Consider the following 25,106-nt stretch of genomic DNA (forward strand, 5'->3'; position numbering starts at 1 on the left):
CCGCGCTGTGACGATTTGAAAGTGGCCCCGTCAGCTCCTCGGTGAGGGAAGATTGAGCCTTCGGGATGGCTTCTTTTGTGACGGAGGTGTTGGCGAACTCGGGACGACTGGAGAAGGAGGATCTTGGTACCAAGATTAGCCGCCTGTCCCGCAGGGTGGAGGAGCTGAAGGTGAGAGAGTAACATTTCGGGGGCAGCTCTTCTATTTCCAGCTGTTCTTAGAGGTGTCACACACCCAGCCACGAATTATGTGTTTATAAATTACAATACAAGTTTATGTATGAGTCACTTATTCCACTAAACTATTTGTCCTAGCGCGGAGTGAAGGATTCTGGGAGTTGGGTTGTTCAACAGCTTGAGGCCGGCAAAGCTTGGAATACCTGGGAAAATAATAAGTCTTGGTAGAATGTATTGTGGCCTAGTTATAGCTATTTAGCAAAATATTCCTTGTTACTGGCACACACGAAAACCTATTTATTCAGCTCTAATCTGCCAATTCTTTTCAGATACATGTTGGTATGCAGCTGTCTACATACATTAGTTCCTCCAGCTTCAGTGGGTTATGATGCAATTTATATTGGTTTCATTTAGCTACAGATCCCCCAGTTGCAAGAATGATGTGAAATAAATGTGAGCCGTAATACATATTTTCTGACCTTGCTTCACTGTTGCTTGCCAGATGTATTCTGCCAGACAGAATACAGTTGACTATATTTTAGGAATTTAGTATGCTTGTCATTCTGGGTCATAGTTATATTTTATATTGTGTTCTTTTAAATAGCAAAAAGGTGTGTAAGTCATGCCTTATTTTCTTTGAATACTAAAAATAGCAGCGTTTCTTTCATTTATGCACAACCCTTTAACCATATCTATGTCTGCTTGGCTTTGACAGTAATAATTTATTTTTTTGTCATGCAATGAGGGCACAGAACCATGCGTTTTTATCGGTTGGAGTTTGTCTTTTTGTTTTATCACAGGTTACTCTAGGGCAGGGATCCCCAACCTTTTATACTCGTGAGCCACATTCAAATGGAAAAAGTGTTGGGGAGCAACACAAGCATAGAAAAAGTTCCTGGGGGTGCAAATAAGAGCTATAATTGGCTATTTGGTAGCCCCTATGTGGACTGGCAGCCTATAGAAGGCTCTGTTTGGCTTTACATTGGGTTTTATGCAACCAAAACTTGCCCCCAAGCCAGAAATTAAAAAATGGCACCTACTTTGAGGCCCCTGGGAGCAACATCCAAGGGGTTGGGGAGCAACATGTTGCTCACGAGCCACTGGTTGGGGATCACTGGTCTAGGGGAAAGGACCCTCAGTACTGTGCTTCCAGTTTATTTAGGCAATTTTGTTTGTATTTTAGTGTTGCTCTCACCAACTGTTTACACTTTGACCTCCAAATGATTCCTTGTGTTCCCCCTGTAGAAAAATATATCCTGTTTAATTATTGGCCAATTTAGAGCCAACATGAATTAGTCTGCCCATTATGCAGTTTGATTTTTGGAACTTGTTTCAGGAGTTTGGCTATTATGCTTTAGTTTGTTTATTATTTATTAGCCACTCTAGGCCTTTGTTTTTTTCTTCTTTCTCCCTGTCTGATTTTTCAATTCATTCTTTCACCCTGGTCTGAGAAAAGAATAATGTCACGGTGGATCTGGATGTGCCTGATTCTCTTGCCATATGTTTCCCTGTGTGCTCCTGTGGCTTTTGATAAAAGATGTGTAAAGTCACAGTACACAACCATTGCAGAGAGGAAAACAAGACTGTACACTGGACAAGACACTTCCTTATAGTCTTCTTAATTGTATAGTTTTTTTTTTATCCTTGCTTTAACATTTCCAAATCATCTAATCCATGGGATACTTTTGGAAAAATGTGAATTGAAATACATTCAATAGTGTATTTCTATTTCTATCATTTTAGGGTGAGGTGTGTGATATGATCAATAAAAAATATGATGAATTCCTTCCAAGCATGCAGTGTGCAGAAGACTTGGTGACACAAGTACATGGCCTCGCTAGTGATGTGGATGTTCTGAAATCAAGAATTGAAACTGAGGTAGGAACAATCTTGAGTGTCTGAAAATATAACAAAGCATGTTGATTATACTCATGGTTCATGGACATTTGCTATTGCCACAGTCTTTTTGAGGAGACCTGCAGACAGCTGTTTATCTGTCATAGGTACACAGATATTGCTTGGGAACACAAAAGTTGTCTGCCTACTACCACAATTGTCTAACACACCACTATTCACATGCATATGTCACTTGCCATTGCAGTCAGAGAGTATATGTCATGAAGTGGAGCAGGACTCTATATAACTATTATAATAATCACATGTACAGTGCTATCTTAATGAATTTTTTTTTAGGGTTCTGATATTTCCATCAGCATACCTCTTATTTAGACATTATGTATTGGACAAGTAAAATTCAATACTTCTTGATTTTGATGCTGGTTGACCTTTGCATTCAGTTCTGATGCTAATCTGTATACAATCTGATTTTATATATATATAAAAAAAAAACACAGTAACCAGTGTAAAAAAAAAAAAAGACCTATGGTCAGACCTTTTGCTACTTCCCCCTTACTCACAGCTTGATGAAGTGACAGCTGGTGAAACCAATAATGGCTGTGGATGATGATCTGACTTACTGTGCCTGTATCAAATTCCAGTTGTCACTAGTGTTCTTGGTTCACACTGTTTTCCTATTGCAGGTAAAAAGCGATCTTAAAGTTGCTGTTAATGAATTCACTGAACTAAAACAACAACTTGAGAAAAACACAGTTATTTTGGGGGTCCTCGAACAACTGCAAGAGGTTGGTGTTATAATGTGATTAAAACAGTTTACTTTATTCTTCAATAGTCACTACTATGTATATCCATTCATTGCATATTTCAGAGTGGGCTTAAGAACTGTGGTAAAAAAAAGTATTCTACCTTCTCCCTGTTTGTAGTAACATAGTAAGTTGGGTTGAAAAAAGACATACGTCCATCACGTTCACCCATAATGCCTATATATAACCTGCCTAACTACTAGTTGATCCAGAGGAAGCCAAAAAACCCCATCTGCAGCCTCTCTAATTTGCCACAGAGGGGAAAAAATTCCTTCCTGACTCCAAGATGGCAGTCGGACCAGTCCCTGGATCAACTTGTACTAAGAGCTATCTCCCATAACCCTGTATTCCCTCACTTGCTAAGAATCCATCCAGCCCCTTCTTAAAGTTATATAATGTTTCAGCCAGCACGACTCGGGGAGGGAATTCCACAACTTCACAGCTTCACAGTAAAAAATCCTTTCCGAATATTTAAACGGAACCTCCCTTCTTCTAAACGGAGTGGGTGCCCTCGTGTCCGTTGGAAGGACCTACTGGTAAATAAAACATTAGAAAGGTTATTATATGATCCCCTTATATATTTATACATAGTTATCATGTCACCTCTTAAGCGCCTCTTCTCCAGTGTAAACAAACCCAACTTGGCCAGTCTTTCTTCATAACTGAGACTTTCCATACCCTTTACCAACTTAGTTGCCCTTCTCTGGACCCTCTCTAACTCAAGCATGTCCTGTTTGAGCACTGGAGACCAGAACTGGACAGCATATTCTGGATGGGGCCCTTACCAGCACTCTGTAAAGGGGAAGAATAACCCCCTCCTCCCATGAATCTATACCCCTTTTAATACAGCTCAGTACCCTGTTTGCCCTTGCAGCTGCTGCCTGGCATCGCTTGCTACAGCCAAGTTTATTATCTACAAGGACTCCAAGGTCCTTCTCCATTATGGATTTGCCTTGTGCAGTCCCATTAAGGGTATAAGTGGCTTGCATATTTTTACATCCCAGGTGCATGACCTTACATTTATCCACATTAAATCTCATCTGCCACTTAGCCGCCCAGATTGCCAGTTGGTCAAGATCCTGCTGCAAGGATGCCACATCCTGGATAGAATTGACTGGTCTGCAGAGTTGCTGCACTTCCTTCTCTAAAATTGAGATATCCCCTCCTCCCTTTTTTGACATTAGCTCCTTAAGTTGAGCTTATTTGCACCTCCAGAAATAAATATAAATGTATTCTTTTACACAGCCATGCCCAATTCCACAGACTGAAAGGAAATTCTGATGGTCTGTGTGATCATTGGGACCAGTTTCTGATACGTTCTTGACTCGCAGAGTATTGCAGTCCATCCTTCACCTGGTTCCATTGTGAAGTGAATGATTCGAGGACTTTAAGTCCCTCTGCTTTCTGTAGTGTGTGGTAGAGTAATTTTCTAGAAAGCAAGGGGACCTTAAGTCTTACAATCCCTCAATTCACAATTGAATAAGGCGAGGAAGGGGTGAGCATAGACCGTCTATTATGGTCTCATTTTAGTCCGTGGAAAGTATTAATGTGTTTTAAAAAAAAAAAAAAAGCATATATATGTTTATTCACCTTTTCTACATAACCCCAACTGAATGAGCACATGTAAAAAAAAAAAAAGGGGGGGGGGGTGGTTATATTTTCCCATTCTCTAAGCCAAGTCATTTTACACCCTGTTTCTGTTTAGTTTGACAGTGCTATTGAGAAATACAACTGTGCGTTGGCAAGTAAAAACTACATCTCTGCGGCTCGACATCTTGAAAAGGTAAATGTTCAGTAATAAATAAGGGCCTGATTTGGAGATTTTGCATGATCTAATTAAGGCCACACTGGTCTTGTCATTAAATTTTTTCCTTATAGAAAAGATGCCTAGTGACCACTTATGATTAAAGGCTGTTAAATACTTTACTTTGCTTTGCAAATTGGAATTTAATTGTATGTACTTTTCTGCAAATGTTATCGGAAAGTTAGGCAAGAAATGTAAACTAATTAAGTTGTATAATTAAGAGCAAACGTCCTGCCACGTAGGGCAGAGTTAATCGTAAAAAAAAAAAAAAAATGGGTGTTGAAAACCGTGAAAATTACTTTCACCGCATCTTTTAATGACTTTTACAAATGTGTCAGTATCTAAGGGGCTTCTGTTAAGGGAGAGCAAAAGAAGTTAATCAGTGGGGTGGGGTGCTGTTTGGTTATGTCCCCCCCCCCCCCCCATAGTGATTATAATCACTCACCATGGTTGTCATCTTATTCCAGCTTTGAGCATTTTCGCTGCTGCCCAGGGTTGTGGGCATACACATAATAGATTTTTTTTTTTTTTTGGGGGGGGGGGGGGTCTTTTTCGATTTTACTCTGGTGTGCAGACACAGCCCAGACTGGCTTCAAGGGATCCCTGGGACAGACAAAAATATAGTGGCATGGCGCTCATTAGATTAATACCCCACCTGCTGCTTCTTTCAGTGGAGTGCCACACTGAAATCTGAGGTTAGCAATTCTAAACGCCCAAACCCCTAATTTGTTAACATCTCCAAACCTGCAGATTTTATTTTGTTCAGCTTTAATCATAAATCTCTAGGGGGATATTGCCATAGGAGTATACAGGTAAAGATGTCATGAAATAGAGGAAGCCTTTGGTTAATGCTGATGGAGAACTATATAGAAGAAGAAGATAGAATAAAAGAATAAGTAACCCTTGTTTTTCTGTCTCTAATGTGACTCTAAATAGTGCCCAGAATAACATACCTTTCTCCCTGCATTTAGTCTCATACAGATTCTGTACCACAAGCAGCTCAACTTGAGTTCTCTCAGCTACTACTATCTAGCATGAAGGTCTGACCCCTTCTTTGCTGAGCTTTCCTCTCTAATGTAAAGATTGTCATAGAGGTACCTACTGTGCATGCCTGATTGATCTCCATTAGAGCTGAGGCAACACGCATGCATTTTAACCTTTTCGACCATCTTCACAATCAAAGACAGAAGGGGCTGGAGCTCCACACTAGACTAGGAAGTAGGTAGTAGAAGGCATGTTATTCTGGGAACTGTATAGAGTGTTTTTAGGGGCTACACTAAAAGCCTTGCTTATCCTTTAATGTAGACCAGATGTTCTCAACCTGTCTGTCGGGACCCCTCTGGGGGTCACCCAAGACCATCGGAAAACACATATTTCCGATGGTCTTAGAAATAATTTTTTGGTTGGGGGTCACCACAACATGAGGAAGTGTACTAAAGGGTCGCAGCATTAGGAAGGTTGAGAACCACTGATGTAGACAATGTGCAACAAAGGGACTCTGTTAAAACATTATATTATATAACATTATACATACATAACATTATATTATATTACTCACAATTTTGCACTAATCTATTGCCTGCTTTGGCATGTTTGTTTTTCTACATGCTGATCAGCAGAAACGTGATGTATTCCAGGCAACAATGTCTTGCCCAAGTGCTGTTAATGTTTGACACTATACTGCCTTCAACCCTACATGATTAAGTTGTCTTGACAAAGTTAAATCTGAAGAAGTTTAGAAGGTTGGGAAAGTGACTAAAAAGCCAAGAGCTATAATGTTAATATAACTTTTATGGAAGTCTTAAAGGACATGTAAAGCCTACATTTGCCTACAATGTATATCAGTTGGGCACGTCTCCCCCACCCAAATGGCATTATTTGTACTGCATATATCCCCTCCGCTTGCACACATCACATTTTCCTAAAGCAAATAGCAGCTTTCACCCGGTGGCCATTTTTCCTCTAAAACCTAATCAGATACATTTAAATCTGTAAACAGCATAAATGCACAAAGACCCTTATTCAGCATAGGAGGAGACGGAAATCTAAGTGATTAAGGGGATGCTGCAGCCTTACTTTTAACCTCTGGACAACCAGCGTGGCAGGTACTGAAAGATTTCAAAGAGGCTGTTCTCTGATTAAATTTTTGTGTGTGGGGTTTACATGTCTTTTAACTTAAAGGGTTACAAAAATTAGTAAGCTGTTTAAAATGTGCAACTTTTTATGAAATTTCTAATTTATAAATATACTTTATGTTTGTATGTTATCTAACAATGAAATTTAAGAGTATTGTGTTTTTAGTTACTAGTGCTTTTCTTGCCCCAGGCTCACAGTTGTTTAAAAGTATTAAAGTCTCGAAAAGGATGCGAGTTGAAGCTGCTAAAATCTCTTGGAATAGAACTGACTGTGCAGAAACAGAATTTGCTCTATCACCTAGGAGAAGAGTGGCAGCAGTTAGCAGTTTGGAAATTGCCACCATCGAAAGGTACCAGATTTTGTTTATTATTGTGTATTTTTGAAAGGATTACTTTAAAGCGACTCTTATGGCTTCAGTATAGGTCCTAATCTAAACCACGCATCTTTGTTTCATAGGTTTGTATAGGTGTCTCATTATACCTGTGTTATACCTGTACAATGACCAGACCCTGATGCAGCAAAGCAATCCCTTTTTAACACAACATGCTGTCTTGTTGGTGTTCATCTTTTGGCATTGTGGCCCAATAACTCTCTTTCGTATCTGTCCAGAGCATATTGCCTTGCTTTGCTTAGGTGTTCATGGGCAAACTTTCTGGCATACCTGTCAGGAAGATCTAATATGTGCTGCCTCTTTCTAATGGCAGACTCTTGCATTCTGACATCTGAAGAGGTGTGAGCTGTCTCTAGATTCTTGTGATGAAATTTTGGGATTCTAAGAGACTTTTTTTTTTCAACATCTTGCAATTTGCTCTTGGGTTGAACTTAAATAACAATCTTAAACCCTTATTCATAGGCATGTATAACATTCTTTCTAAGGGCCTTAGAGAGCTCCTACAATTTAGGCATGGTGATAATGCATACTTCAATGGTGAAGAGCAACTCAAATTAAATGTCTGAGGTTTAAATACCTAAGTAACACTAAATAACCAAGAACCCCTCTAACCATGTCCTAATTATTTGCATCTAGTTCAAATCTAAGTCTAATTTGAGCTAGTAATAAATATAGAGGGTTTATATACATTTTCCACATGCAAAATTTGCATTTACAAATTACAAAATAAAATGTAAACGGTGCATGATATTTGTTTATATTACATCACACCTATCTATTGTTGAAAACAAGATCAAATATCTCTGTTGAAAAAGTTAAATACTATATGGTGTACTTCTCACATGACTGTATTTACAGTGTAAAAGTTGAATAATAATTTGAATGCTTTTTTTTTTTTACCAACCTACTCTTAAATTACCTTTTAGAAAATTCCAGTGTTGAGATGATACTGAAGACTGAGCTCCATCTGTGCACGCTGCCTTCAAATGATGAAAGTACAACTGGACCTTTGCTGGGTTCTGTGCTTCAGGCGTTTGCAATCTTAGGCGAACTGAACACAAAGTTGAAATTCTTCAGTAAGATCACTCTTATTTGGAAAACAATTCTCAAACCTTTTATCTGCTCTTTACACAGCAAATCTCGGCCAATTTGTAAAGTATTTGCCATCTTGTATCAAATCTAACTAGGAGAAGGCTAAAAAGTACTATAATGCTTACACACAGAAATGGTTTATATTTTTTTCATACAGCCATTAGGAAGAAGATTCCTATCATTATCCAGATCATGACAGTAATGTTAAAATATGCTGCTAACCTTTTATGAATATACATTGTTCTTTCTTTTCTTCTACAGGCCAGTTGTTGCTAAATTACATATTGAAGCCCCTGGTTACTTATCCATCCCTCCATGCCCAGATGGAAACACAACAACAGGGTGTTATTTTACGCTTTGAAAGTGTTGAGACACAGTTGGAGCACCCACCTCCTTCTGAGGTTTTCATCAAACTGAGGCTGGTCTTTGAATTACTTCATAAGCACCTATTAGGTATGGAAACTTTTAGAAAATTAAAACACAAATAAGGATTTTACCATGCTGTAAACTCTTTTTTTTAAGTTACACTATATGGGCAAACTTATGTGGACACCTGCCTGTCTAACATGTCATTCCAGCAGTAAGGGTGCTAATAAGAAAATGGTCCCCTTATTGCTAATATTGCCTAGATTGTTGGTTGCATTTGCTTCCATTCATGAGTAAGATGTTAAGCACTGATGTTCAGGCCAGCTCAAGTTCTACCACTCCCAGCTCTGCAAACCAATTCTACATTGATTTTATTTTGTATACATGTATGCAGCATTATTGTCCTGCTAAAACATGAAAGGGCATTTACCAGAACATTGGCAAGACTTAGACCACTGAGAAAGTAACTGTCTGTTATTGCTCAAGTTATTTCCCAACTGTATCTTTTTTTTGCAAAGCGTACATAAGTTTAACCTGAGATATGATGTTCTCATTATAGATGTGCCAGTGGAAGATTCCCCACAAGCTGGTGAGACAGGCAAGGTGGTATTAGCAGAAGTTCTTGGTGAAATGATTTGGGAAGAAATCTCTGAAGCCATCATAAAAGATTGCTTAGTCTACTCCATCCCAAATAACAGCAGCAAACTTGTTCAGTATGATGAGGTAGTTAAGTTTTTTGTTTTTCAACACATTATATGTTTTTCAGTGCTAACATAACCTTTTCACTACTTCATTACTAAAAAAAATCCTTTTTTGTTTTTGTTTAATTTTTTTTATCTCAGGGAAAAAAAACATTTCCAAAAAATGACAGATCTCCGATATCTAAGACTTTTATTGCACACATGTCCATCAAGTTCAACCTTCTTGCCAAGTAAATTCCCAAATTAACCCCATATGAAGCCTCAAAAGAGGGGGAAAAGGGGCAATGTTAGTGGCTCACTCGAGCTAAGGCTGATGGACCAGTAAGCACAGGCTGAGAAACCGCCTGTTGTGGCATTAGCCTTAGCCATCCTTTGACTGAAACAATCTCCTGTGCAACCCCTTATATAATATTCATCCTCCCTCAAAATGTGAAATGATGCAGAAAGAAAGATGTTTTGAAAGCATTTTACTTCCTAAAACTGCCATTATATGAGAGCTGCATACACAAGCTCTCCAGTCTGAAGCCAGAGCCAAATGAGACATCAGAGTGTCTTCAGTCTCCCACAGGAAGTGGTCACAGCACTGACTGACAGGCTTTACTCAGCAGAAGCAGGGAAAACCCCTCCCTCCTTCTGTGTCTCTCTGCTTGTGCTGCTGGGGGGGGGGGGGGGAAAGGAGCGAGTAACGCAGGAACAGACTGTCAGTGAGCTTGCTAAGCCCCACCCACCTATGAATATTCACTTCACTTTAAGTAGGTGAGGTGGTGTCATTGAAGTCTATCTGGGCTGGTGGCTCTCTGAGCCCTATACTGAAGAGTCTAAACCGGAAGCTGGGTAGAGCACAGTTTTCAAGCAGTTATGGACATATTTGAACCCATAGGTATTAAAATAAAAGCACTTCCTTCTATTTTACATTGTTTAGTGCATTGTAAAAATGTATGGTATATATCCCCTTTAACAGTTGTAAAAAATAGAATTGACGTCCTCTTAAAAAAAAAAAAAAAAAAAAAAAAGTATAATAGTGAACATTTTCTTACACATATTGATTTCTGGTTTCTGATAGCCTCACTCTCCTTCACTGGCCTTTGTCCCTCCTTCCCAGTTGCACCTCTGGGGTATCACCAAACACCATCTGTCTCATTGCCTGTCTGAAAAATTCTCTGAAAAGTACCACAGTGGCATTGATGGGTGCCATCTCACATTCTTCGCCACAGGAGCATGCATAGTTAAAGCCAGTTCAGTTTAACTTAACATGTTCCGTGCCCACAGTCACAGTGAAGGGGAACCTAAATAGAAGCAAGATGTTGCCTACTAACCCTGCAATGCTACTTAGCATTTTTAAAAGAGGAAAAGTGATAAATGGTGTTTTGTGAGTCTGTTGCACCTCTTCATTGCATCCAAATTTGAAGAGTCCAAATCCAGCTTTGAGTTATTTTAAGTATTGTCCCACCTGAAGAATTTGTTTTTCTGTTCAAATGACAAGGCTTAGGGATATATTTTTATAAAACCGTTGTGCAGAAAGTTAAGCGGTTGTTTTAAATTTCATTTAATGTACAACTGTTTTGTTTATGGATAAAATGTTTGCTATATACTAGTTTGGAAAGATGCTTTTGTGCTGAGTGTATTTATATTTGTGACTTTTTCCCCACATATTCAGGTTATAAATGCAACAGAAGAGTTTGAAAATGCTCTAAAGGGTATGAATTATCTTAAGGGTGATGCAACTGATCTTCTGAAATATGCACGAAATGTCAATGCCCACTTTGCTAGCAAGAAGTGCCAAGATGTTATTGTCATAGCTAGAAATTTGATGACCTCTGAAATACATAACACAGTAAAGGTGTGTATGAAGTATTACAGTTGCCTGTTGTGTTGAATTGCATATATCTCTATGACTCTGATGACACATTCATCAAGTTTAACCTTTTATGTCTATATGAAACCTGCCCAACTGCTATCTGATCCTATGAAGCAAAAAAACCCTTTCTGAAGCCTCTCTTTGCCACAGAGGGGAGATAACCCTTCCTTACTCCAAGATGGCAGTCGGACCATTCAAAACTCTCTGATGGCTGTGATCTTTAGAGACCTCTTATTCATGTAAAGTTTTACTGTATCAACTCAAACATGTCTTTTTAGCAAATATATTTCCTTATTTTACATCAGTTGGGGAGTTAGTAGTTATAATATGTGAGATAGTGACTCCAGAAACACTGACCAAGTATGTGTGCCATTGATATTGCATAACCTAACACAACTTTGTATACTTTCGAAGAATATGTTAGGTAATTAGACAATTTGGACTGCTTCAGTTCCATATTTAAGATCATTAGATCAATTTACTAGGGTGCTTTCTGCATTGTATGTAATGCTCTCATCCACATCACATGTGGGGCTACAGTATTTTTCATGGTTGTGCTTTCAATCTATTTTCCCTGTCACATTTACACTAAATACATGGGTTGTTTTTTAGGGAGCCAATTAACATGCCTGTGGAAGGAAATCTGGGTGTTTGGATATCAAACACCCACCCAGATGCTTGTGTTTATTTTCCCTTGAACTTGTGATGGAAGAAAGTAGCAAATCTGAGAAATGGTTTTAAATGTATACATTTATGGGGTTTTTTTGTACTTCATGTATAGATTACACCTGATTCCAAAATTACTGTGCCAACACTCTCAAAATATGAAGGTTCGGAGAAGATAATAAAGAAAGAGAACCATCTTTCGCAAGAAGCCCCTGGCCTGGAGAATGATGTTAAACTGAGCCAACATACATTTGCTCTCCCCACTTGCAGGATCAGTGAGTCTGTGCAGAAGTTAATGGAGCTTGCTTACCAGACACTCTCGGAAGCTACTACTAGTAGTAAACCATGGTAAGAAAAAATGTTTTTAAAAACGTCTCAAAAAAGATTTGATGTCATTTGTGAAAGTTATTATTAAAATGTATTTGGTATAAACAAACACTAAATATAATATAAATATGTAGCTTATGAATTCTTTTGGAAGATCTTTCTGTCATCTCCAAATGTTTTAGTGCCATTGTTTGTATGTTATGCTTTTCTTTTTCTTAACCATTGTCTTGCGATTTTATTCCACAATATGTTACCCCAAAGACTTCCTATGATTCCCCTTTACTGTTCAGGGTTAGATTTTGCAACATAGGAATCAGAGAAAGTGTAAGACACTCTGGGATAAGAAAACCTTACCCGTACAAAATTATGGGCAATCCTTGGTAGATTATGTAACATTCCGAACAGTATTTAATGGACCTCCACCTTTTTTTCCCCGTGTTGTCACTGGCAGGAAAAATAATTTTTCCACACAAAACAATATTATAACTTTTCCATAAACATCCTCTATTGGAAAATGCATCTCCGATGAATTATGCTATTTGTTTCCCATAAGTAAAAATGCTTAATGCCAGCTCTGAGAAGGAAAACACTTTTAGGAAATCATAAAAAAATATTTTCTTATCTGTGTGAACACGTCTTAGCATGATGCACGGTTTGCACTAATCTTGACTTTTCACAAATTAATAAAATATTTAAACTCGCAAAAAAAAAAAAATTATCTAAATTTATCTACATCTATTGGGTAAAATCATTGGAATGTTATTAAAAGTGTCCCTGAGTGTAGCCATACACAGGCAGCTCTAAGATCCTGATTCTGCCCCTTCAGACCAAGATGACAGCTTATCTGCCTGGGTATGGTTCCTCCTCAACTGCCCCCCCCAAAAGATATCTGGATGAAAATTGACCCAATTATTTATAGAGTAGGTGTGAGAATCCTGTCGAAACATTAACCACATCACTGTGTTGATTAGGGCCTGCATAGCTGCCCATTATGATCTGATTGTTGACCCGGGGGCCATATGATTGGATCAAGTCCTATTTTGCCCAGAATGTTGATGGCAAAATTGGGAAAAGATTGCCGAAGGAGCAGAATGTATTATGTATAGCCAGACTAAGAGAGCTAAAGATTGCTCAAATAAAGGTTGATTCAAATGTTATGGTTTCAGTGTTATATTGAGATTTTAGAAAGCAAGCAATATTTTACTTAACCTGGCTTAGCATATCCTGCATTTTGTTATAAGCAGGGGAATGGTCAGCCAGCTTGCAGTGGATGTAAATGTATGCAGCATCTAAGTTTTGTGAATGAAAAGCGTAGGTGAATAGCATAGCTAAAGGCTGCTAGAAAAACAAGTTGCAATTGCAGTACCAAAAAGGTGTTATTGGCACTACAGGGACATTATCCAATAGAGTTAGCGCTTAGTTATACAAATATATTATTAACATTTGGGGCCAGTTGAATGTGTGATAACCTGAAGGACTGAACCCCTACTAGATCCGGTTTTATGGATATCGCTCAATAACGTGAGAAATGGTTGCAAGGGTAGATGTGTATTAAGGCAAGGTATAAATTCCTACATAAACTAATTTTAATACCGTCTATATACAATTCCTGCTCTCTGTGAGCCTTTTATATGAAAGAGTGGTATACGTATAAAACAACACTCTACCCCCCCCCCTTTCATATATATGTGGGATTTTGTAAATATCTAATACACCTGATACTGAACCCACCAATCATGTTAGATTTGGTGGAATATGATGTTAGATTAAAACACTACATTTCAACAATTGCACAAGTGACTATATATGTGATAAGTGAGTTTTGTCAATCAAAGGAAATAAAAAGGATTACTAATTTTAATAACACAATGTGATGTGTCTTTTGGGAAAGCACTAACTATTGGATAATGTCATTGTATGGTGTAATTTGGGATTAGATTGGAGGATAGCTGCTTGTGGGACAACACACTGTTAGTTACAGGCATTTGTATAACGTTTTTAATTAGCACTACAGGGACATAATTAAAATAAAATGCATTTAATAGTTTTCCGAGAGAAAAAAGATTGACCTTTTTGAGCATTTAATATAGTAAAATAAATCCATGGATAGAAATTAAAGAAAGAGTTTAAGTTCAGTTGCAATTCTTACATGTCCGAATTTCTTTAGAAATTAAAGATTTATTCCTTCCTGGTCCTTAAAGAATTTGTAAAATCAAATGAATGAAATTTCGTTATGAATAAATTATTAAATCTGAAATGAGAAATAATGATTTCTTCAAAAGCTGTACACAAGGAGGAAAATATACAGGATACATTCTGCATAGCAAATAAGCTGTTAAGCAGCTCCTTAACATGTTTAAAAAGATAAAATGTCCATCATAGATGTCTAGTCTTTTTTGAGGTAGAGCGTTTCTTATATAATATTTGCCATTATTGAACAGACCAATACAATCTACACATTTGTTATTTTGTCTTGATGCTAACAGCCCTTTAATGTGCCCAAAAACCAACACCACCTTGAAAATGTGTTCATTAGCGTTAATTTGTTTTTGTTTTGTTTTGTTTTTTTTCTGGCCCTTACTTTATTTCAGCTCCATCCAGCTATTCTACACAGTCAGAAACATTTTCCATCTGTTCTATGATGTAGTGCCAACGTATCACAAGTGAGTGTTTAAAACATCCTCATGAAATTCATGGCTTGCTCTGCACATCAACATTATTTGTTGCCAGTATGTTTTGTATATTTTGCCTTTTTTTTTTAATGCTTTCCCATAAAATGTTTGTTTTGCAAATTACATTTATCTAGAGCACCATCTGAAAGTGAATAACTGATTTTTTTTGTTTGTTATGTACTTATCTGAGCAAAAGAATGAAAGGGATGATGTGTATTCAAAACATGAGTTAATATTAAGCTGGTTACATTTGTGCAGAATTAAAAAAAAAAAACATATGTTTGGTCAATGAAATAAAAATTAGAATAATGGCATTAGAAGTGTACGGTAAATCTTGCTTCACGGTCTGTGTGCATTGGAAAGTGTGTTCCTGGCAGATAGGAATGTAGATTGTACTGTGTAGCCACTTCTGCATTACCCACTATGCAGACATTTCTGTGCAGATTTACAGTAGGGCCTTGGCACATAGTATTCTGCAGATTCCTTCTGACCCAGAGACAAAATGATGCATTCTCCTTTGGGGCCTGTTATCCAGAATGCTCGAGACCCGGGGTTTTTCTCGGATAAGGCGCCTTTCTGTAGTTCAGATCTCCATACCTGAAGTCAAGTACAAGGTCCTGGTTGTAAGAAGAGAGAATAAGTTAATATGTCTTTGGGGGGATGGCTCTCCTGTAATTTGGAGCTTTCTGGCTAACAGATTTTCCCAGATATCAGATCCCATACCTACACTACCAAAGGCAGAAGGCCAATGCCACCCCTTTCACCCCAAGGTGCTGCTTCTTTTGCATCAATTAGCCAAATTTACATTTTAAAAAATTGGAAATTCTGCTCTTAAAGTTGCAGCCTGCCTTAAACTGCTGCCTGAGGCCTCATTGCAGGAGCAGACTCTGGTATTACACGTACATTTCAGGAACTTAAAACAAAAATAAGGCTTTCACATAAGAGACACAAATATATTGCAGTAATCCATATTGAAGGCAAAACAATCCTATTGGGTTTATTTAATGTTTAAATTTTTTTAGTTGGTATGAAGCTCCAAAGTATGGTAAAACACCTATATCTGGAAAATACTAGTTTCTAAGCATTCCATATATTGGATCTCATACCTGTACTAGTTTATTTCTGTCCTTTACATTAAAAAAATCTGATGAAATCTGCTGTGTTTAAACATTTAGGGGCAGATTTATTAAAATGTGAGATTAGCCCTGGGTGATTGCTTTGAACTGGCTTGCTCCACACTTAGCTATTTCTTCATTAAAAACTAGAATGGAATATATTCATATAATGTGTTACCTCTCTGCTATATTTTCGGACTCGGTTGAACAACATCTAGAAATGTGGGACCCCTGGACATCATTCAGAATGCAAGAACTCCAACATCAACCTATATCTGATACAAATAGTTCTCCCTTATTTTGATTTGTTTTATTTTTATTTTAAGCTTATTATATGTTACTATGTAAATTATGTTGCTGTAATCCCCAACCTTTTATACCCGTGAGCCACATTCAAATGGAAAAAGTGTTGGGGAGCAACACAAGCATGGAAAAAGTTCCTGGCGGTGCAAATAAGAGCTATAATTGGCTACTTAATAGCACCCATGTGGACTAGCAGCCTATAGAAGGCTCTGTTTGGCTTTACACTGGGTTTTATGCAACCAAAACTTGCCTCCAAGCCAGAAATTCAAATATGAGCACCTACTTTGAGGCCCCTGGGAGCAACATCCAAGGGGTTGGTGAGCAACATATTTCTCACAAACCACTGGTTGGGGATCACTGCTGTAACACAACTCTTTCCCTCACTTATGCATCGAGTTGAAGGAATGAATAGAGAGTGGGGAGTTTTACTGTGGTAAACAATCTCTCACTTTTTTTTTTTAATAAATCTTTCCCAATTTGTCCATGTGTCAAATGCTGTCCAACTCTTTCCATGCAGTGGCCCAATAAGGTAACGTTAAATTTATGGGCTGGATTATACCAGAATAGTATGTGCCTTTACATCATACAAATTTACCTGTGCCTAGAAACCCAAAACTAAAAACATTTTCCTATTTCTTGTTTTGGCAAATATTTAATATGTGCTTCTCTTCTTTCAGAGAAAATTTGCAGAAGCTTCCACAGCTTTCTGCAATCCACCATAACAATTGTATGTACATTGCACACCATCTGCTGACACTTGGACACCAGTTTCGTTACCACCTCCCTTCCCCACTCAGTGATGGAGCGGCTACTTTTGTAGACATGGTTCCAGGATTTAGAAGGCTTGGTAAATTTTCTTGACTTGACTTAAAGCGTAATATGGGGCATTTCTTAAAGTGTAAATGTATGGTCATGGTGCACCTTTTCTATCTATGATGACTTTAAATACAGTGGAGTACACTGATCTGTGCCTACCGAACTATGACATATTCTTAGTAGACTTGTTAGTGTTGGAGAGTCAGGCCTGTTATTCGTCAGTCTATAGGGATGATTTAGAAACATACTCATTTGGAAAGCTAAGTCTTAAGTAGCGTTATTCTATAATATATATTATATGTATCTTGACTTGATTTTAACAGGGACTGAAAGTTTCCTAGCCCAAATGCGTTCCCAAAAAGCTGATCTTCTAGAAAGACTTTCAAATGCAAGAAATTTCAGCAACATGGAAGATGAAGATAATTATACAGCTGCTCACAAAGCAATAAGGCAGGTGAGAGCAGCCTTGTCACAGTAGTTTGTCACTCTTTGTGTCAGGCTCATTTATAGACAGTGGGTAAATTTGCTCTTCAGCAGTAACCTATAGCAACTAATAGAACAGTAAAAGAAAACATCAGATTAGTTGCCATGGGTCACTGACCAGGTGCAAATTCGCCCAGTATTTATAAATGATGCCCTTGTACAATTGTGAGATTCCTCATTCCAAAAGTCACTTTAATGCGTTCCTACTGCCAAAATATCTTTTATAAGCATCTTTACTACATGAACATAAAAGGAAACAGGAAGCTGGTATTTGTTAAAGCACATGGATTTTGGCCCTAATGTAGTGATAAAAGTATGTTAAACTTATTTGGAAGTGATGGTGTGGAGAAGTTGTGTGACCCAGGAGGCTGCATGGAGAAATGCCTAAATAATTATCCAGAATTAAGCTGGAAAAAAACCTAATGCCATCAGTAAAAAGGTTACACTTGGGAAAGAAAGCTTCATTTTTATCCAGACAATGAAGCCAATCACACAGCACTATGTTTACATGATCATCGGCATTTGACAGTTGGTTTGCTTCAGTGCCCCCCAATGCCCAAATCTTTATTCCATTTAGCACCTGTGCTGTAACAATGTCTCAGATTTATTTCACTAGTTTTAAGGGAAGTCTCACAATAAATGTATAGGTCTTTGAATTTATATTTGTTAAATGTCTAACATCTGTTTGAAGAAACACCACACTTAAAATACAAATTTGCATGGATGAAAAAGCAGTTCTATTCAGAAGCGTAGAGGCTGCAGCAGCTTTTTAGACCTATGAGAACATATGGAAGGGCACTGCAGTTGCTGAGTAATACTAGAATGTTCTTTATTGTTACAGGATTGTATCAATATCATTTCAAATGTTTCCTAGCTTCCTAGTCTGGAAGCTTTTTAAAGATATGGCCTTTTCTTGTTAAGATGTAGGAAAGTGCCTGTTTCACTTGTTCAGTTTTTGCACAGACTTCTGTAAAAGGAAAAGTAAGCCCCATTTCCACATTGACTTTACTTTAGTTTGTTTTTGTTATGCTCATTACAACACATTATCAGAGGCTGTTCTGAACTAAGAGCCTTATTTGGATACAGGCTTATGTAAATTTTTAGTGAGGGCATCTTCTTTCACTCTGACAAGATAATTACAGTCAAAATGCAATAAAACTGTGCCCTCTTAGTGGATTTCTTAATTATTATCAATTTTTTTGCTGTGTTTTATTAAATACAAAATCCTACTAGCCTGTAAAATAAAGAACCCTTATGTGTACAATATAACTTTATTCCATATTCCCAGTTTTTCCTAATAATACGCCCTCAGCAGGTAACTTAAGTAACAGCAATGCAGCTGAGAGAGCCAGACTCCTGGCACTTGCATCTCCTCATGTAGGCCTTACACTCAGTTCCTATGAGATCTGTTGTGGATGGACCCATGACTGATGCTCTGATATGCATAGTACCCACATTTCTGCTGTATTTCTGTGCAGTAAAATGGTGCAGACATAAGTGTATTGCAGACTCACAGTCCACTGAGATTCTTTGTTGAATTGGAAGTATCTCAATGTTTTCCTGTATGATTTTATTAATTTCTACATTATTTTGTTAGTTATTTTTAACTTATTAACCATCTGTTTAGCTTACTGTGCCATTCAAGCTGATACTAATTATTTTCTTCTAAAAGGTGATCCATCAGCTGAGTCGCTTGGGTAAGGTATGGCAGGATGTTCTTCCTATAGCTATATACTGCAAAGCTATGGGCACCTTACTAAACACTGCTATTGTGGAAATAATCAGCAAAATTACTGCTTTAGAGGTAGGTTGTTTATTGTATTAAACAACTTTCTACTGTATTAAACAGTTGTTTTTTGACACGGGGTGCTTTTATAGACAGAATCATTTTTTTAGTTCATTGTTTTGTTTATTACTACCTAAAGGAACAGTGACACCAAAAAATGAAAGCTTTTTAAATTAAATATAATGTAGTCTTGCCCTGCACTGCTAAAAAAATGCAGTTCTGCCATCCCCTCTTGGTATTAGTGATGGTGTGGAGTGGTTGGTATAGAAAATATGTCTTTGGTAAATTTCTATATGTAACATCACTGTTGCAGCAGCCATTATTAAAAGGCTAAGTCACTTAGGGGTGCTAAAATGTTAGTACCCCGGTCTGGTGCCCCTGTTAGGAGAAAAATGCACCTGTAGTGAGCGCTTCATTCTTCTGTGTTTCTTCTGCGGCGAAATCCCATGGCTGGCGCATGCGCATTAGAGTGAAAATCCGTCTTTGTTGTTAAAGTTCGGCTTTTCACTCTAATGCGCAAGCGCGCCAACGCGGAAGAAGGAAGCGCTCACAGCTACCCCGGGCTGGTGCTGTTCTCTCTTAAGAGGGGCACCAGCCTAGGGTACAAGGTAAGTGATTAAAGTCACTTGGTGGTGCCTTTCCTTCTCCTTTAAATAGAAATATCACTCATTCAGAAAATCCCAGGCTCAAGCATTATGGATGATAGATGCCAAAACTTTGCTTTATTAAAGGATAGGCATAGGATAAGCGAAAAACCTCCTAATCTTGTAGGAAATTATAAATAATATATGGTGCTAGTTTAAATTTGTGCTAAAAAATAATCTGTTGTTATGGCCCCTTTATTGGAGCTTCCTATAGATCCTCTCTGGTCTCTGTGTCTCAAATGAGGGATATGAATATCCTAAAGGTCCCTGCCAGAACAGAGTAGGAGGGAGATAGCCAATCAGCCTAGCTGTTTAATAAAAGTCCTTTTCAAATTAAACATGAAACCCTCTGTGCCTTAAGGTGGCCATACATGGGAAGATTTGCTTGTTTTGTGAGGTTGCCAAGCAAATCTTCTCCCAATATGGTGGGTGTGGGTGATTTCAGGCTAGTTCGGTCATTTGGTCCTAGGGACCTTATCAACAAGCCAATGGGGTCCCGATCTGACAGAAAATCAAACCTGCCTGATCGTGATCTGGCCAATTTTAGGCCAGATGTGGTTCGGGCAGGCCTGTCTGGGATGCCCATACACAGGCAGATAAGCTGCTGAATTGGTCTAAAGGACCGGCATTGCCAGCTAAAATCTGCCCCTGTATGGCCACTTTTAGACATAGAGGGTTTCTACTTTTACTTTGCCTTCAGCACTCCCTCCCCCCCCCCTCCTCACCATCTTATTGTGTAGCCAATGAATGGGCATGGGCATCAGGTCCTCCATTCTGGCACATAAAATTTTGGCATGATGCGAAGCTTACTAACAGTGCCCACAAAATGATGCGTGTTTGCTTGCTGTTATTGTGTAATTCCAAGACTGAAGGAAACAAAATGTATATTAAATAATGTAAGGGAAGTTTATTTTCCTTGACAAACACAATAGAGAAGAATTTGGAATTATTTCTTAGTGTGACAGGTTCCCTTGAACCTTTTTCTTAACTGCATTTTGACAGGACATCTCTACTGAAGATGGAGAACGTCTGTACACATTATGCCGGACAATGATAGAGGAAGGCCCACTTTTATTCAGTCCTATCCCGGAAGAAGCAAAGAACAAAAAATATCAGGAAGAAGTACCTCTCTATGTTCAAAAGTGGATGAAATTTAAAGAACAAATGATTATATTGCAGGCCAGTTTGCAGGAGATAGTGGATCGGTGAGTATGTTTTATTAAGTGTACATTTTTAACATATTTAATAAATACTAAATAAAGTGACCATAGTAGTAGACCATAGACCGCAGTAGATAATTTGGATAATTGGATAATTTCCTTTCCTCACCATTTGTTGGCAAAACATTAGTGATGTTACAAAATTGTTCCAGTAGGGGAAATAATTGTCTAAGTCGTAATAAAACAGCCTCAAAATCTTTCCCAAAATCAGTTTGAAATTTTACCAGGATTACGCATATTAAAATGTACTTGAATAACAAATGAGTTAGATACTGGTGCTGCCCATCACAAGTTAAGCAAATATATATCAGATGTAAACATGTTAGTTTGAGTACCATTGTGCCCATAAGGTGACACGGCTCTATGAACAAGATAATGGCATGGAGGGGTCTTTAATTAATATATATCAGATGTAAACATGTTAGTTTGAGTACCATTGTGCCCATAAGGTGACACGGCTCTATGAACAAGATAATGGCATGGAGGGGTCTTTAATTTATTGGTATACAACATCCATATGTTTCTATGATCCTAATTACATGTGAACAATATCTCATTCATTACTCATTAAGTACAGCACCACTGTTTGTATACATGTATCGTGCCGGACTTATCCGGAAACCCATTATCCAGAAAGTTCCGAATTACGGAAAGGCCATCTCCAATAGACTCCATTTTAATCATATAATTCACATTTTTAAAAATGGTTTCCTTTTTCTCTGTAATAATAAAACAGTGTCTAAGATATAATTAATCCTTATTGGAACCAAAATAATTCTACTGGTTTAAATTACTGTTTAAATAATTTTATTAGTAGACTTAAGGTAGAAGATCAGAGTTACAGAAAGATGCCTTATCTGGTAAACCCCAGGTCCCAAGCATTCTGAATATTGGGTCCTATACCTGTACTTATACCATCACGCCGTTGATTTTGCAATGGCACCATCATCATTCTGCATCCTATAAATTCCCATTTTCAACAATGAGTATAGTATTCATGGTTAACACAGATCAAGAGGTAGTCTTTGGCGATTTAAAGGAACAGTAACACCAAAAATGAAAGTGTTTTTAAAGTAATTTGAAATATAATGTTCTGTTGCTTCAAAAACATTACTATGGTTTTTATAAACAAAGCAATGGAGGCAATTGAAATAGGGCTAAAAGGCACAGGTTAAATAGCACGTAATGGATGAGCTCTGTAGAACACCATTGTAGTTGACATCGCTTATCTGCTATGTAACCTACACCTTTTCTCCTATGAATGGCTGCCCCCATAGATACACAGCAGCTTAATTATATCAACTATCAATAGTGTTTCTGAAGCACACCAGTTTCACCTGTGCAGGGCAACAGTACATGATATTTTTATTACTTTAAAACACTATTATTTTTTGGTGCTATTGTTTCTTTAACACAAAATAACATTTGTATGCCTTATATTTGCAGTATATTGGCACAGGTCTAGTGTTACACTGGGTATTTGTATATGCTGTGAGAAAATTAAAATTCTGATTTTCTCTTGTAGGTGGGCAGATGGAAAAGGACCCCTTGCTGTGGAGTTTTCCACCAGTGAAGTGAAGAACCTAATTCGAGCACTGTTTCAGAATACAGAAAGAAGAGCGGCTGCATTGGCAAAGATCAAATAACTTCTATAGCAATTTCACAATAATGCCTGTATATTTTTGTACATAAAGTATGCTTCTGTGAACGCCAATAAACAAGTTCTTAAGAAACCCTCTTCTTTTGCTCTTTTTTGTACATTTTAATTCTAGAGAAAAAAAAAATGTAAGTTGTCGGAGAACTTAAATCAAAGCAGTGCCCAGTAACTATTGTAAATCTGACTCTTAATTTGGGGTGGGGCATGTCACTTTCATTTGCTGTGGCCCTCTCGGCTATCTTGTGGGTTTCCTTATCCAGTTTTGGATACAGTAAAACGAACAGCTAGACACTACTAGAAATTTAATTTATACCCATAAATCCTCAGCAGGGCCCACCTGCCATTTACTGTAGGTTTGAGAGGAGTAATTTGGTACCAAACAGTAATAGCCCTGCTAAAACAAATATTGTGTGTACTTGTACATGTGCCTGTGTTGTTTAAGGTTAAAGAGGAAATAAAAAATATTGGCTTTCAGGCCATGCTTGGCATTTTAGAGCTTAATTATCAAAAGAAATATATAGGTATCCAGTGCTCCCAATCCCCTGTATTTACAAGGAATCGGGAGCCCTGGATCACCAGCAGGGATCACCTCATGCCCCCATGCCATCTAATGTGGAAATCAACTTCCTAACTTTTATGCACATCTGGTTATGTGTAGGATACGTTAGCTGCACTAAGCCAGCTTTTCTCTGTGTGGGAAGGGCTTTGCTAAGAAGAAAAAAACACATTTTAAATATTTTTTTGAAATATATAAATAGTAAAAGAAATGAAACAGGAGCTTTTGGGGCCTTTAATACAGGAGGTGTATTTACTCAAAGAGATATAAACAAACAGACTAGCCATTTTCCTCACAAATCCTTCAATTCAGGCATTGATACTGGGGGTAACACTAAAGGGCTACGTTGAATGATAATGATAAATGAAGTAAAACATTGCAATCAGATAAAAGGGCTGTCAACCCAAATACCATTTTGCATTAAGAATGCTGTTTCAAGTAAATCCATTGTAAATGTTGAATGAAAATATAATGAAAGGTTGCTTAGAATTACATTTCCTTTTTCCAGTTTATCATGTTGTTTTTGGCTTTGCATCCCCTTTAAGGATTATTTTTAATTATGTATTTCAGAAATATATAGAACACAAATGTAACCCAACTATTATTTTGGTAGTGATGTATTAGATGGCTCAGGCTAGTGCACCGGCAATGATAGCCACATGAGACCAAAAACCATTCCTCAGTCTAGATAGAGAATCAGAAAGGGGATATGGGTACTGTGTGTTTGCTGAGCTGCACATCATTTATTAAAGACTGATGTTGAATTGCACCTTTGCACAAAGAAAGATGGCAAAAATATATGTTAGTGTTGTAATGGTTTTGTAAACTAGTTGCCATGTTCTGTATCCACAGGAAACTTTATTTATCTGAATGTTGTTTATTTAAATGATGCGGGGGGTCAATTTACTATTTCTGTTCAGAAATATTTTCTTTTTCTATTTGCAAGTAAAATAACCTTCTCTATAAAATCCATAACTTCACATACATTTCAAATCCTTTACTAGAATTCTGTGCAGCTCAAAAAAGGGGCATCATAGATGAAGACAACTTTACCACCCACTCGACACAATCAAATGAAACACAATGAGCCAGTTTGTTATTATCTATGTTCTTACTGGCCATAAGGAGTATATGATGTATTTAGTGTTTATTATGTTGGTTGAAAAACCCAACATACTGTTCTTTGACTTCAGCTTATTCTTCCGCTTTTTCTTCTTCTTCTTATTCTTAGCGCCCCCATTTTCTAAACGCTACTTCTACAGTTTTAGGGGTACAATGCTCAAACTCTGTACACTTCTTCGCCCTATAGCGGAGCAGGTTGCTTGTGCTTTTCTAAGTGATCCCGCCCCCCGTCATTTTGTGGCGCCCCTCCGAACACCCCAATTTTCCCATTGACTTTGACAGGGAAGATTTTCAAACTGCTTCCGCACTTACAGCTTTGAAGCTAAACTCCCCAAATTTGAATAACATAATTACGGGGTCACCCCAAATGAAACAGCGACATTTGATGGATGACCCAAAGTGGGAGGGGCCAACTACAGCCAATCAATTTTCACCTATTGACTTTAATGGGGAAATTGAAACTGCTGCCAATCTTACAGCTTTGAGGCTACACTCCCCAAACTTGAATCACATAGTCATGACGTCAGCCTGAATGAAAATATGATGATTGTTGGA

At 37.8% G+C, this 25,106-nt stretch overlaps 1 protein-coding gene across 1 annotated transcript; it reads left to right on the forward strand.

Moving 5' to 3' along the window:
* On the forward strand, positions 1-22,949 carry zw10 (zw10 kinetochore protein). Its single transcript, NM_001122789.1, is given in 16 exon segments — positions 1-170; positions 1,920-2,054; positions 2,717-2,818; positions 4,542-4,619; positions 6,966-7,125; positions 8,094-8,243; positions 8,521-8,712; positions 9,185-9,348; positions 10,984-11,166; positions 11,966-12,198; positions 14,769-14,840; positions 16,945-17,114; positions 17,407-17,537; positions 19,239-19,370; positions 20,999-21,201; positions 22,742-22,949. Coding segments are annotated over 16 exon segments (2,331 nt in total). The 5' UTR covers positions 1-65; the 3' UTR covers positions 22,863-22,949.
* Positions 22,950-25,106: the final 2,157 nt, after the last annotated feature.

Source organism: Xenopus tropicalis, chromosome 7, assembly GCF_000004195.4.
Source record: "Xenopus tropicalis strain Nigerian chromosome 7, UCB_Xtro_10.0, whole genome shotgun sequence".
Classification (NCBI taxonomy): Eukaryota; Metazoa; Chordata; class Amphibia; order Anura; family Pipidae; genus Xenopus; species Xenopus tropicalis.